At 45.3% G+C, this 14,395-nt stretch overlaps 1 protein-coding gene across 1 annotated transcript in view; it reads right to left on the reverse strand.

The window, feature by feature from the left end:
• The window catches only part of LOC144773376 (cell adhesion molecule CEACAM5-like), a 248,210-nt gene that overhangs the window by 177,960 nt on the left and 55,855 nt on the right, over positions 1–14,395 (reverse strand). Inside the window, exon 5 of the mRNA XM_078658346.1 lies at positions 5,384–5,620. Within this exon, the coding sequence (XP_078514472.1) occupies positions 5,384–5,620 (237 nt within the window). The remainder of the gene's footprint in view (positions 1–5,383; positions 5,621–14,395) is intronic.

A 14,395-nucleotide genomic window follows, 5' to 3' on the forward strand; every position in this document is an offset into this window, starting at 1 on the left:
GCCCTGACTTAGAGGAGAGGGTCCCTGCTTGTCACAAGTCAATACTTGCGCCAACCAGAGACCCCCAATTCTAACAGGCGTTCACAGGCATTTGGTAATTGAGATGTTCCATGATGGTTGACTAGTCATCCTCTGTGGTGGTGAGTCTGATGGAGTCTTTGTGAATGATTTCTATCCCTCCTCCAGGTTTTAGTGGGTAGTTTTTGTGCATCATTTTGGAGCTGTTGTGAGTTGTGGTCGCTATGTCAGGGACTGAGGCTTGCTTGAGCCAGATTTTGGTGATGATGGGTTGGCGGCGTTGTCCCATATTCCATGGCATGCTTGCCGAGGGATCTGACACTGATTAGCATGCAGTTGAGCTGGTTCAAGTGGTGGGAAGGGTTCTTGGTGTGGGTGTGGTGGTGTGGCAGATGAAACTGCAGAGTTGGCAGGAGAATGGACCTGCCGTGTTCTTTGGTGCTTGGGAGCAGCATTTGGCACTGGATCCTCTGGGATTTAGGGATTTGAGTGCGGTGATGAGTCTCTGATGAGGTATAGGGGTTCTAGTGCTGGACGCGGTCCAGGTGCGAACTGGCGCAGCTGGGCTTGTCTTTGGTGCACCTACGACATAGGCATAGGTAAAAGAGGAGGTAGCTTTGTAATCATATTTCAAGAGAGAACAAGTCTCAGAAAATCTGAGAATTGTCTTTAAATGTTTGTGAGGCCTTCATTGCCAAATGCAACCCTATCACAATATTTTCATGTAACCTTCTACTTCACTACAGACCACCATCTAGCAATGCAACATTCCCAGCCACACTTCTAGACACAATCTCTAACTTTCTTACAATCTACCATGTATTCTTGGTGACCTGAACATATGGTTTGACAAACATAATATGCCACACCCCGGAACCATCCTCACTGCCCTAGACACACACACTCTACAACAGCTCATTCCCAACCCCACAAACATCGCAGGACACAACCTAGATGTCACTTTAGGCAACCCAGACCTACTCTCGTTCCAAAGGATGACTCCAGTCACATGAACAGACCACTACCTGATTGCTTTCCAACTCAAGGCACAAGAACTCATTCCAGATAAACTTATCTTACCAGCAGGTAAATATCGAACTTAAAATTAGCTGAATTTCGAGGAACTAGAAAACCTGCTTACTTCCAACAATATATTTTGTTCTAACACTCTATCGATGGCTCCTGCAAGCTCTTGATCTCTCAATTCCACTTAAAACATCTGCACATGACAAAAGAAATCCTACCCCTTGGCTGAATACAGAATTAAAAAAAATCAAAAAACAAATTGCTAATCTTCAACAGAACTGGCTAAAAACAAGCAAATCTCAAGACAAAATACTCCCACACAAGCATAACAGAATATACAAATCAACAATAAAAAAGGAAAAAAACTATAAAATTCTAGCTGAACCCACAATGAAAAATCTATCAATAAATAATTTTATAAAATATTCACAGAATTTAATTAGCCACAATGCACAGAATGTACCATTCCCACTTCCACAGATTTTTGTGACAAACTATCAAAACATTATGGGCCAGGAGAGCCAAATGTTTCCATGTCACGATTTATTTAAAAAACCCAATGCATTTTGGGACCTCCCTTTGCCAGGGGTATCGTGACATATTTTCTTCTACTTCTTAAAAACATTAATCAGTGTCATTCAGCATCGACATTTTAACGTTCAATCACAATTTCTCTGTGGCTCTTCTGTGTTTATGAGAAAAGTGGGAATGAACAAATGAATGAGTAAAATGAATAGAAGAACACTTAAAGGTAAAACTGAGAGAAAAAAGTAGGAAAAAAAACGGATTAAAGGATGAACTGAAGAGTAATTTGATTCATTGGATTCATAGATTGGTAGTGGCTGTGCAGCCGGATGGAGCCATAACTGGGTCCTTCGTGTTCGTTAAATTGTGACATACCACATTATTATTAATGAGGTAGGTCTATTTGCGACCCACTATGAATCGCTATTGTTTCATACACTTGTAATAGCGATTACCTAATTGCGATTTACAGAAAATCGTAATTAGGTCATTGCTATAACAAATGTTGATATATATTGGCCTACGCAACTAAAGCAAATATGCTGGATTCTTACTCAACCAACAAAAAAACCAACAGCCTCAACCCACATCCATCCTTAACTCCATGTGTCCTACATGCATGGGATCAACTCCCCTCCCAAAAAGTGAAATTAAAAGCCTTGGCGTCTGGCTCGACCAAGACCTCTCCTTTCAAACCCAAGCCAAGAAAACTGCTGGCGTGTGCTTTGGTCTACTCCGCACCGCACGGAAAATCCTCCCTCTCTTACCTCCCCACTCCAGAAAACTCCTCATTCAGGGCCTCATCCTCTCTGGGCTGGATTATAGCAACACCCTATACCTAGGTGCCCCAGAGACTACCATAAACAAACTCCAACTCATCCAGAACTCGGCAGCCAGACTGCTGACAGGAACAACAAAAAGACTCCCAGCTAAACCCGCCCTTACATCCCTTCACTGGCTCCCAATACGGGAAAGAATCAAATTTAAGTCCCTGTGTATAACGCAGAAATCTCTCCAGGGCAAGGGCCCTCCATCCTGAGAGACCTGATCACCCCCTACAAAGCCAACAGAGCATTAAGATCTGACCACCTCTTTCGTGCAAGCACTCCCAGAATAAAGAAAGCACAAACAGGCGGACGTCTCTTCTCTCTTAATGCCGCAAAGCTATGGAATTCCCTCCCCCTCAATATTCGGAAAGAAGACAACCTCCTGAAATTCCACAAACTCCTAAAGACCTTCCTTTTTCCCTAGGCCTCCGTTCTTCTGCTAAAGTCTATACTCATAGCCCTGGGACGCCCACGGGTAGCCACGCGCTCTACAAATCAAATTCCATTCCATTCCACTTCCATCAAACCCCTCCAAGGGAAGGCTAACACGGTCTATGCACTCCTTCAAAGAAATATCATCAACTGGATCCAGTCAAAGCGAACAACCCAGCCGGCTGCCCTCTGACCCTTGTCTGTCTCAAATCTTTAAAAACATTCTTTTAAAAACTTTAGCAGCCATCCCCATTAGAACACTCATCAATAACTCCTGATCCCCAGAAGATTTAAACAACGCATACATACACCTGTTATTAAAGAAAACTAACCTGGATGCTCACGACCCCGACAACCACAGACCTATAGCAATTGGACCATTCCTGGGGAAACTTCGAGAAAGAGCAGGCTTCGCCCAGATGTCACAATTCATTGAAGGCAATTCACTACTTTCAGTCTTCGAAACTGGATTCCATCCGAGAAGAGGCGCTGGCAAGGCTCTGATCTCAATCTAGACAGATGGAATAGGAATCATGGAGTATCTATCTATCTATCTATCTATCTATCTATCTATCTATCTATCTATCTATCTATCTATCTATCTATCTATCTATCTATCTATCTATCTATCTATCTATCTATCTATCTATTGCTCTATCTATCTATCTATCCATCTATCTATTGCTCTATCTATCTATCTATCTATCTATTGATCTATCTATCTACCTACCTATCTACCTATTTACCTATCTATCTGTCTGTCTGTCTGTCTGTCTGTCTGTCTATCTATCTTAAATATTGGACAGATTTGTTAGCATGAGCTGAAAGCCATTTTGTATTTCTGGCGGCCATTTTGTCTGCCATGTGCTCTGTCCTACCTTTCTGTTAACTGTTCTTGTAGCCTGCCTAGAGACAAACTATGTTTAGCATCTTCCACTTCCCACATGCCCAGAAGGGCCTAGCGAGTAGAATGCACCTGCTTCTCTAGTATAACTGTCAGGCTATTTTTGCTGCTGTATGGAGAAGTAACTCTCCTACCACTTTGAGCAAGTAGATCTTGTATGCCCAACTTAGTCATTTTGCATGCTTACATGAGCCAGGACTGCCCCTTGCATTTATGCTTACTATGTAACTCTAAAGCATATATAAGGCCCCAGTGTTCTGTACTCTTTAGACTGCCTCATTCAGTTGCTAAGGCTTCTGTGTGTCGTTGTCTCACCTCATTTGAGGTTAATAAAACTCTCTGTTATATTTCAGCTTCTGTGCCAATTTCTTCTTTGTTGGTTTAAATGGACTAAGTATCAGTTACTACATCTATCTATCTATCTATCTATCTATCTATCTATCTATCTATCTATCTATCTATCTATCTATCTATCTATCTATCTATCTATCTATCTATCTATCTATCTATCTGTCTATCTATCTATCTGTCTATCTATCTATCTATCTATCTATCTATCTATCTATCTATCTATCATCTATCTATCTATCTATCTATCTATCTATCTATCTATCTATCTATCATCCATCTATCTATCTATCTATCTATCTATCTATCTATCTATCTATCTATCTATCTATCTATCTATCTATCTATCTCTCTCTCTCTCTCTCTCTCTCTCTCTCTCTCTCTCTCTCTCTCTCTCTCTCTGTCTATCTATCTATCTCCGTCTGTCTATCTCTCTAAATATATATCTATCTACCTATCTATCTCACTCTGTCTGTCTATCTATCTATCTATCTATCTATCTATCTATCTATCTATCTATCTATCTATCTATCGATCCTTTAATTAGAATTACTATTAAAATAAAACACATTTAATTATTATCTATTACACTTATTATTTTAAACTTCCATAATAAACATTTACAATGTAGAAAACTTCTTGAAGTATTATGAAGACACATTTGATAAGTGGAGGGGTACAGCCCTCTGAAGCTTTTGGGAGCATTCTTGAGGAAACATCTGGGCTCAAGGAAGGAGACCGTACAAAGATTTGATCTCGTCCTACCATGGATGCAATTCTACCTATTAGGTGTCCATAAAGAGATACCAAGGAAATGTAAATATATGCACTTCTGACTAAAGGTACACGGTGACAATACAATTACACAACAGTCAACCCCACAAGGCGTGGTGTGTGAGTGGATTGATGTTGGTGAGCTTTGAGACGTTGTGAATGCTCACAACTCAGTGAGTTTGTGGGTATTCACAAACTCCTCTCAGACCCTTTCCTACTCTACAAAGGGTTGGAGATTTACTCTAGCACAAACAGCGAGTAAATCTTCTTCCTTGGTTCCAAATAGAAACACCCTTAGAATTATTGGGTGTAAAATGGAGATATTAACTATGGAAAACAGAAGAGAGAAAGAAAACAAAGTAATGGCTTACTACTCCCAATGCTTGTTAATACCAAACAGTGTTAATTAGTAACCCTTGGGTGGAGTACTTTCACAGGTGTGGATTTACTACTTTTCAAATCTCTTTCACAGACAGTATGCAGATGAGTGCAAACACAGGCCACTGGCCCATAGAATGTTTGCTCTTACCAGTGCAAGTGATATTCACAGGCTTGCTTTCTCTCTGACTGATCATGTTGCTGGCGGTGCAGGTGACGTTGAGCAGCACAGCAGCATCTATGGTAAGTTCTTGACCTGAGGAGTTTTGCTGACTCCCATTCACACTCCAGGAATACGAGGGCGCTGTCCCATTGACCAAGACGCAGATGAGCCGGACGGTGCCGTTAGGAGGACAAGTGGCCTCCACCTCTGGCTCAGACACAGGAACTGAAAAAGACAGAGAGAGAAGTCTAAAATGGATGCTTCTGTACAGAGAAATCTTTGTGTTCTGCTGTGGGAGGGGTGTCGCTTGTGACAATATTGACTTTGTGCTTCTGGACACTGGAGTGAATGGACTCTTGAAGTTCTGCCTGGGAGGGTTTGGTATCCCTTAGTGTAGGGTGTTCCTTAAAATGGATTCCCACCCACCCCTTACATACTCATGGCTGTATCCTGCAGGTCTCTGATTGGTCTGTTTGTTGGACTTATCAGGGGCTCTATGGTCTAAAAACAATCTGCACAGAGTAACGTGGGGTGAATACTTTTTAGGAAGAAAGTCAAGCATGCTCTTGGCTCAAACTGGGATGAACAACTTGGCTATGACACACCCTGAAGAAATCCCTCTAGCTGCAGAGCATCTCTTACTCTGTACCACCCTCTTTGAGGTGTGTGGTCTCTCTCTCTGCTCTGTGCTGCATGAGAGTGGGCGAGTGCGGTAGACCTGGGTAAAGCACTACGCTACGCTCGCGTAGTTTGTGAAGTTTGCGCTACTTCACACTACGCAAATTACACGTAGCACAGTGCAATCATGAGTAGCGTAATGCAGTGGTCATTTTTTGCTTGCTCGCGGTCCTCAACGTCAAGTTGGCAACCGTGAGAAAGCAAAATAACATCCCGGTGAGACTTTTTCCTCGTTCGCAATCAGCAACGTCAAGTTGCCGATTGCGAGCGTGGAAAATAAACCTCCTCAAGATTCTCAATGCGGGGAGGTCAGTTTTCTCATTGCGAGTGGTCGCGTATGCTCGCGATGAGAAACTACCAGTCCGCTTTGAGAAAGCTGCCGCTTGAGTAAAAATCTACTTGAGTGGCAGAAAACGACAGCTCGCACTGTGTAAGATGCCGTTTTCAATGATTGCACAGTGCGGACAAGCATCTGGCACTGTGCAATCATCGCGAACAGGGTACTACGCAGTTCGCGTAGTGCTACTCGTAGCTCACAAAGTGCACTTTGCGTAGCTTCGCGTAGCTTCGCGTAGCTATGCGTAGCGCTACTTCGTGAACTACGCCCAGGGTTAGTGATAGGACTCCCTCGACAGAAGGAGGGATGGGATCCTCACAGCTGAAACGGACTGGTGATGTATGAGAGAGGCCGAGGGGGCTCAGGCTTTGACCATCTTCTGGAAATAAATCAGGTTGTAAATTCATTCTAGTAGGAAGAGACGAGGAAGCGGATGATGTGACCTGCCTATTGCGGCAGAAGCCTTCTCTTTCTTACTGAAAATGGGCTGGGTGACAGCACAACTCCCTTGCTAGGTGAACCTAATGAAGCTCCAGGCCAACCTTTCAATTTTCTCTACGTCAATGGACCTTTGTTGTAGCCTGAGGTGAAAAGGGGTTACTAACACATTTGGAGGCATATTAGCAAGAACCTTGTTAAAATTATCGCCGTTTTAGCGGCAGGAAACTGCGGCTAAAACGGCGATAATGGGCTTGCTAATATGCATTATAGAATTCCAATAGAAGCCCAGGTTAGATGTCCTGCACATATTTGTATATATATGTCTATATTCAAGTGATTCTATTCCAGCATGCCCTTACAGTCTTATGTCCTCCAATCCTAAACTACCAAAAGCTCCCCCTTCCTACTAGCTTCTCCCCTCCACCCTTTCTTCACCACAGGTCCTCATTTCTACGGTCAATTAGGCACAAAACAACATCCATCCCACTCTCTTTATCACTCCAGCCCACATCACCATGCCTGCCTCCACAGTTACCCACTCCCCTATGTCCCATCTCCTGAAACCTCTAGGCACAAACTCCCTCTAGATATCCTACCCCCCAAACCTCTCACTCACCGCCTCAAAAAAACTCAAACACAATCTAATCAAACAACATCATGAAACACTCATAACAGATCCTTATCACAACCCCTCTAAAGGACAGGAAAAATCCGAGCTCATCTTCTACACCACCTGACACCTGAAATAGAATTCTACCCTCACCAACTACCTACGCATAAGCAAAACCTCCACCATCCCTCACGGCCATATTCTGACCCTATCTCACTCCCCCAGTTCAAAGGCAAGGCAACCCTCACTAGCTATAAAACCGGTATTGTGCTTATCCAAGCAACCAACGCCAACCTACTCTCTCTTGAATCTATATTCCCCACTCTCTGTGAGGCTCTCTCCCCCATACGCAACCCCTCCCTAAACAAACCCCCCACAGAGGCTATCCACCTCAGCCTCCCCCAAGCTTCTGCCCCTAACCTCATCACGACCACAAATCCCACGCACACACCACCTACACAAAGCTGGACACAAACCTCCCTCCCCCCAGATCAGAAACCCTCACCCCCGGACACCAACCACGCGACGAGAACCATCACTATCAGCCCAGACCCAAACTCCTACATCAATCCTCCCACTCAACCCAGCTCCTCTCCCTCTACCCTACCCCCAAACCGCATACCCCTCTGTCCATCCACCCACACCATTAGGGAAACAGCTCCCACTCTGAAAAGGCACGCCCACTCAAGGCAACCTCCGTAGCCTCCACGAATAGACAAAGTTCCAACACTCAACCTCCTCTTTCACTCTCTAACCTCCTCCCTATATACCCTGTACACCTCTCACCCAACAAGTCACAGCCACTAACCCCCGTTCCCTACCCCACAACCAAACCTCCTCACCAGACCTAACAAAAAAATTTAATCTCATGGAAACCCAGCTCAACAAAGTGATACTAGGTATCAACAAAATCTTAATGACTCTCAAAACTGTCCCCGACCATGCCCACAGTTCACCCCCCTACCCCTCGGTCAACACCAGACCTCCACTCCAACCCCCAGAAACTCAGCCTAAGAGCTGGCTCACCACTCCCTCAAAAAACAGCGCCCACAAACCGACTCGAACTTCTCCCAAAATGTCACACAGCGAAATGATAGAGATGACCAAAACATACAATCTGACACCAACCAGAAACAGAAAACCCACTTCCAAGATCCAGGTGATCACTGGTATAGGGAGAAACCCTGTTCCACCCAGGTCAAAGGCTAGACCGCCAGCACACCTCTCAGATATCCCCAGGGCACCCTCCTCACTTAAACAAAACAGCAACTTGAACAATACCAACTGTCTACCTATAAACTGTAGATCTGCCTCCAAACATGCCACAGAACTGGCAGAACAATCCTCAACTATGACTTTGACATTGCATCCATCACGGAGACCTGGCTAAATGAATCATCCGACCTGATCCTCAACTTACTAGTTCCTCCTGGATTCTCAATCATCAAATAAGACAGAATTGACCAAATGGGGGGGGGGGAGGGGACGGTGGGGGGTTAACCATCATCCACAAAAATACCATCACAATGGTGGAATCTGTCTCCTCCACTTACAGCACCTTTGAATATCTCAACACCTCTATACGGTTGAAAAACAATAAGTCAACAAACTGCCACCGTCTCTACCACCCCCCAGGCAACACTCCCCTTTTCCTCGAACACCTATCAGATCTGGTAACCCACTGATCACTCTCATATGACAACAACATAACAATAGGCAATTTCGAACCTCCACTGGAATGATGAATCTAACACCGAATCCGATCCTTATATGAACTCCTACTCGAGCACAACCTCGACCAACACTGCAAAGAACAAACCCACAAAAAAGGCGCAACCCTTGATGCCATCATAGCCCAAGAGAAGACGATAACCATCAACAACATCCTCCCAGTTGATTGGTCTGACCACCCCATCATCCTGTTTCACCTACACCTGGAAGAATCATACCCCATCCATACCAAGAAAACCCTTCAATGGTCCAGAAACCTAAGACAAGCTCCCCTCGCTGAGCTGGAAAAAACAATGATCTCTAGCCCTCCACCTAAATCAGGCGACCTCTCAATGGTCGAACTCACAACCTACTTTAACTTTACTATGACAGCCGTCCTAGACCTAGTAGCACCTCTGAAACTAAAAAAGATTAGAGACACCCTTTGGAGATCCTGGTTCACCAAGGATCTCAACTCAGAAAGACGACAACTCAGAGCCGCGGCAAGACTCTGGCGAATCAACCCTTCCTCAAATCACCTCCACTGACTCAGAGTAGAATGCAGAACATACAAAACCACATCACCAAAGAAAAAGCAACCTTCTTCCGCAACGCCCTTGACAATGCGAGAAACCTCCCACCAATCCTTTTCAACATCATAAAAAATTAGACTTCAAAATCTCTCGCTAAAGCCCCACTGGGCTCAAAAGAACGATGCGATATTTTCGCCAAATTCTTTGATGAAAAAATCACGTTGATCGAGTCCTCCCTTGTTAGCCACATACAAACGCCGGATTACGAAGCAGGAATCCCGCTCCCTGAAGCAAATGAGAGCATCCAAACCCCAGGCTCTCCATCTACCCTTAATTGCTGGAAATCATTGAAGCCACTCTCAGAAATAGACATCTCCAAACAAATTGCGAACGCAAAACCCTCCTTCCAGTTCTCTGACCCCCTCCTGGCCACCATGGCAAAAAACCTCAGTCACGTCATTTTACCCCTCTGGACGATGATATTAAACAGCTCGCTAAACACGGGGGTCATGCCAGACTGCCTAAAACTTGGCCAGGTCTCTCCACTACTAAACAAAGCAGGCTTAGACCCTGAGGACCTTAACAACTTCAGGCCAATCTCAAACCTGCCCTTCCTGGCCAAAATCCTCGAGAAACGTGTCCTACGCTAACTGAACCAGCAAATCAACACAAACAATCTCTTGGATTCGTACCAATCAGGCTTCAGAAAGGGCTGCAGCACAGAGACAGCCCTTCTAACTATAGCAGACGACATCCACAAATGTATGGATGCCGGTGTTTGCTGCCTTCTCAGCCTCTTAGACCTATCTGCGGCTTTAAACGCGGTCGACCACAAACTTCTTCTCAACTCACTAAAACAACGGATCGGAGCAGACGGCATGGTGCTGAAATGGTTCACCTCTTTCTTCCAAAACCGATCGCAACACATCAAAATAAACAACGCAACCTCTGATTCATCCGCCATAACCAGATATGTGCCTCAGGGCTTAGTCCTCTCGCCCACTCTCTTCAATATCTACATGTAAATGTAAATGTAGTATACTTGTAAAGCGCACAGCTGCCCCAGCAACGGGGCGTCCCGGCGCTGTATAACGCTGGGGAACCCGTCCTGGCTTTCCCTGTGGGATGGTCCCTTGCTGGGAGTCCCCAAGGTGGAGCCAGGCATCCCCGGAATTGGTGGGGCCGTTGTGGAGATTAGGCAAGCTAATGCCCAGAGTTGCCGAGTGGGACCCCTGATTAGAGTAAGCACCGAAGCGAGAATTATCAAGTCCGCTGACCAAGGTCCACGACCCTGCCGCGTCGGGAATTGAACCCTGGTCCCGGGCCGACTTCTGCTCTCAGGCCTGCCGCCTCTAACCAGTGAGCCACACTACTCCACTCCACATGGAACCCCTCACCACCATAATCAATCAAGCCAACATCACCTACCACCTATACGCAGATGACATCCAGCAATACCTGGAAGTCTCTTCCCCAGAAGACATTTGCCATCTCAACGATACCCTAACAAAAATTCTAAACTGGCTATCACACAACCACCTAAAATTAATCAAGATAAGACAGAAATCCTTCTCCTCTCTAATGCTGTTAATTCGGCGATGGCTCCTTGTGAAAATGCCTCACAGTCGGCAAAAGCAAAGGGGCACTACAAACACCAGCGCTCCGTGCCTTCTTTCGCCTCCCCTCCCTACCATGGAGGTTTAAAAATGACCTCCTCTGAAAATGTCCACCTCTTACCAACCCACCCAGGGTCAGCTCACTTCTCCCAAGGGGTACTTCAGGGGATCCTACATAGGCAGAGGCAAAGGTAGTTTCCGAAAAGGAGCTACACCAGCAAACAATCCCTGACTTCCCTCTCCTTCCTACCGACCATATAACAAATTATTGTTCCCAAAATATTTTATCCACATGGAAAACTGTCACCTGATACCAGTAGGTGTTGAATTTTGGATATTACCCAGCATGGTTACTGTCTGGCGGTCACTGTCACTCCTCCCAACATTCCACCTCGCACATACAGCGGAACATCAAATACGTCTCAAAGAGGAGGTCAAAGCCCTCCTGCTCAAAGGGGCTAAAGACTAAGCATGGGCGGATTTTGCGGATCCACGATTCACGAATTTGCGTATTCACGGATCGTGGATCCGCAAAATCCGCGTATTTGCGGATTTTCGTAATTGCGGATTTGGGGCGGGGCTTCCATGCGAGTGCACATGCCTCTTGTGTGTTTAAAAGGTCAGATACCGATCAGAGACAGCTGCCCAGCCTTGACAACGCTCACGATTGTTTTCGGGGCCGCTAAATGAGTCACTGAATTTAAGCTTCAACTAGGGCTCATGCTTACATGATATCTGTAAGTGCTTCCGGTTGAGGTTTCATTTTGTGCCAGCCCAGGACCATCGTGCCAGAATGAACCCTGCCCTTCATATTTATTCAAGAAGACGCCACCGTTTTGGGAAGAGGGCACAGCTGCCTGGCCTGTAAACTATTTTACGATGGCGCCAGCAAGCTGCCAGCGCCATCCTAAAATAGTTGCTACATTAGCTTCAACAGGAAGCGTGAATAGATAAAATAAAGCAGATGCACGAGCGCCTGCTTGATTTTATCTATTAGTGCTTCCTGTTGAAGCTAATTTAGTAACTATTTTACGATGGCGCTGGCAGCTTGCCGGCGCCATCGTAAAATAGTTACAACAACAGGCTTGAACTTTTGACCTAGGAATCCGCCGCTCGCGGATTGCGAATTTTCGGTAAATTCGCGAGAGTTCGCGGATCGCGAATTTACCGAAAATCCGCAAAATCCGCGAGCGGAGCGGATTTAGCGCTCATGCTTACTAAAGACCCCGTCCCCATCCATCAGCAAGGTACAGGAGTATAATCACTATACTTCCTAATACCCAAGAAGAACGGATTCCTACAGCCCATTCTGGACCTCAGGCCCCTGAACAAGTACATCCTATCAGAATACTTTCATATGGCAACCATTCGGGACGTCATTCCACTTCTGCAGCATGGCAACTTCATGGCTGCGCTGGACCTAAAGGACCCTGTTCCCCACACCATTGTTACAATGAACGCATCGATCATGGGGTGGGGTGCGCACTTGCAAAATTCGACCGTGCAGGGCCTGTGGGAGACTAAGTACCTGCTTCTCTACATCAACTACCTAAAACTTTTAGTTGTCCACCTAGCATTGAAAGCATTCCTACCTCATCTAATAGGCAAGGTTGCAGTGGCGGATAGTGGATTTTGAAAGTGGTAGGACGAACATTTTTGTACCCTAATGTAACAGGCGAGCGAACGCAGCGAGCGTGCCCGAACTGCAAAAGGAGGGTACAGGGGGGGTACTCTCCCGCAAGAAAATGTTGACAAAAATTGATTAAAATGGGTTTTACACCATATATTTACTGCGAATTGTTGGAAAAAAAGGGGGATTCAAATATAGCAATTATGAAGAAAAGAAGCAATAGTAAGAGGATGGGAAGAAAGGGAAGGGGAGCAAAGTGAATGAAGAAGAAAGAAGGGAGGGAAGGCTGGAGGTGGGAGAAAAAGGGAGGAGGAAGATTGTGTGAATGATGCAAATTGATAAATATATCACTGCGTCACGCATTCTAAGCAATCGGCGATAACTGGTTAAGCACGGTTTATTCAAATTTACACTCTAACTGGAGCAAACAGCAATGGCCAACTTCTCCGACACGCGCTTTCTACTATTAAAGGCATTCCTGGTCTCACTAGATCGTCAGAGCAGGGCCTCAAATTATTCGAGTTGATGAGGATTAACCAAAAAAATACGCAATCCCTATTTGTGGATTTAGGCTGAATTCGGAGTAGTTATGTTACACGACTGCGCCCATGTTATCAAACGGACAAGGATACCGGGCAGAATCGCCCACTGGGATTAAAGTGTGCAGGTATCCTCATGAGCTCCACTAACCCATCTGACTAGTTGAACAAGCTACGCTGGTCACTGCTGTGCTTCACCCCCCAGGTAACAGGTGCTTCTGGCTCATAAGGTTAATAAAGGTCATGCACTGGTTGTGTTCAGGGGTGCCTGCACTAGTGATGTTTCTGGTGGGAGAGTTCAACACTCGAGAGACAGGGCCCATGTTATATGACAATCACCCAGGTTGCACACTGCAGATTCCACTGTCAGGCGCTGCACATCTGGGCTTCAAGGGGCAGGCTGGGCGTTGCGGCTGCTGCAGTCTGGGGCTCAATATCCCACCTGGCTTTAGTGCATGCGTGGCACCGCTGCTCGCTCGTGCAACACCTAGAACCGTGTGCATCACTTTTGTTACTACTCGCGATGGTGGAGCATACACTCATAAGGCCTAATGTGGTTTGTTAGCAGAAATCAGCACCACTACACTAGGTAATAACAGCACACGGTACTTACGTGCCTTGAAAAGGGCATTAGCGCGAATTAAGAGCCTATAACATACAAAGTACAAAATCACATTACTATTACCAATTATATTAATGTTTATTCTTACTATATTTCTGTCAGATGAATCGCATCAGTTATCTGTCACCTCGAAAGCTGATGATCTAAGAATAATGAATATCCGAAAAAGTTTAAGCCACATGGAAATTAGGCCTGGGTGGTAATTTCCGTTCCGCTCGCGGAATTTGTGGAATTTGCGGAATTTGGGTAATTTTGCGTTCCGCGGAGAATGCGAACTTGCCCAA

The sequence above is a fragment of the Lissotriton helveticus genome, chromosome 8 (genome assembly GCF_964261635.1).
Source record: "Lissotriton helveticus chromosome 8, aLisHel1.1, whole genome shotgun sequence".
NCBI classification, from domain to species: Eukaryota; Metazoa; Chordata; class Amphibia; order Caudata; family Salamandridae; genus Lissotriton; species Lissotriton helveticus.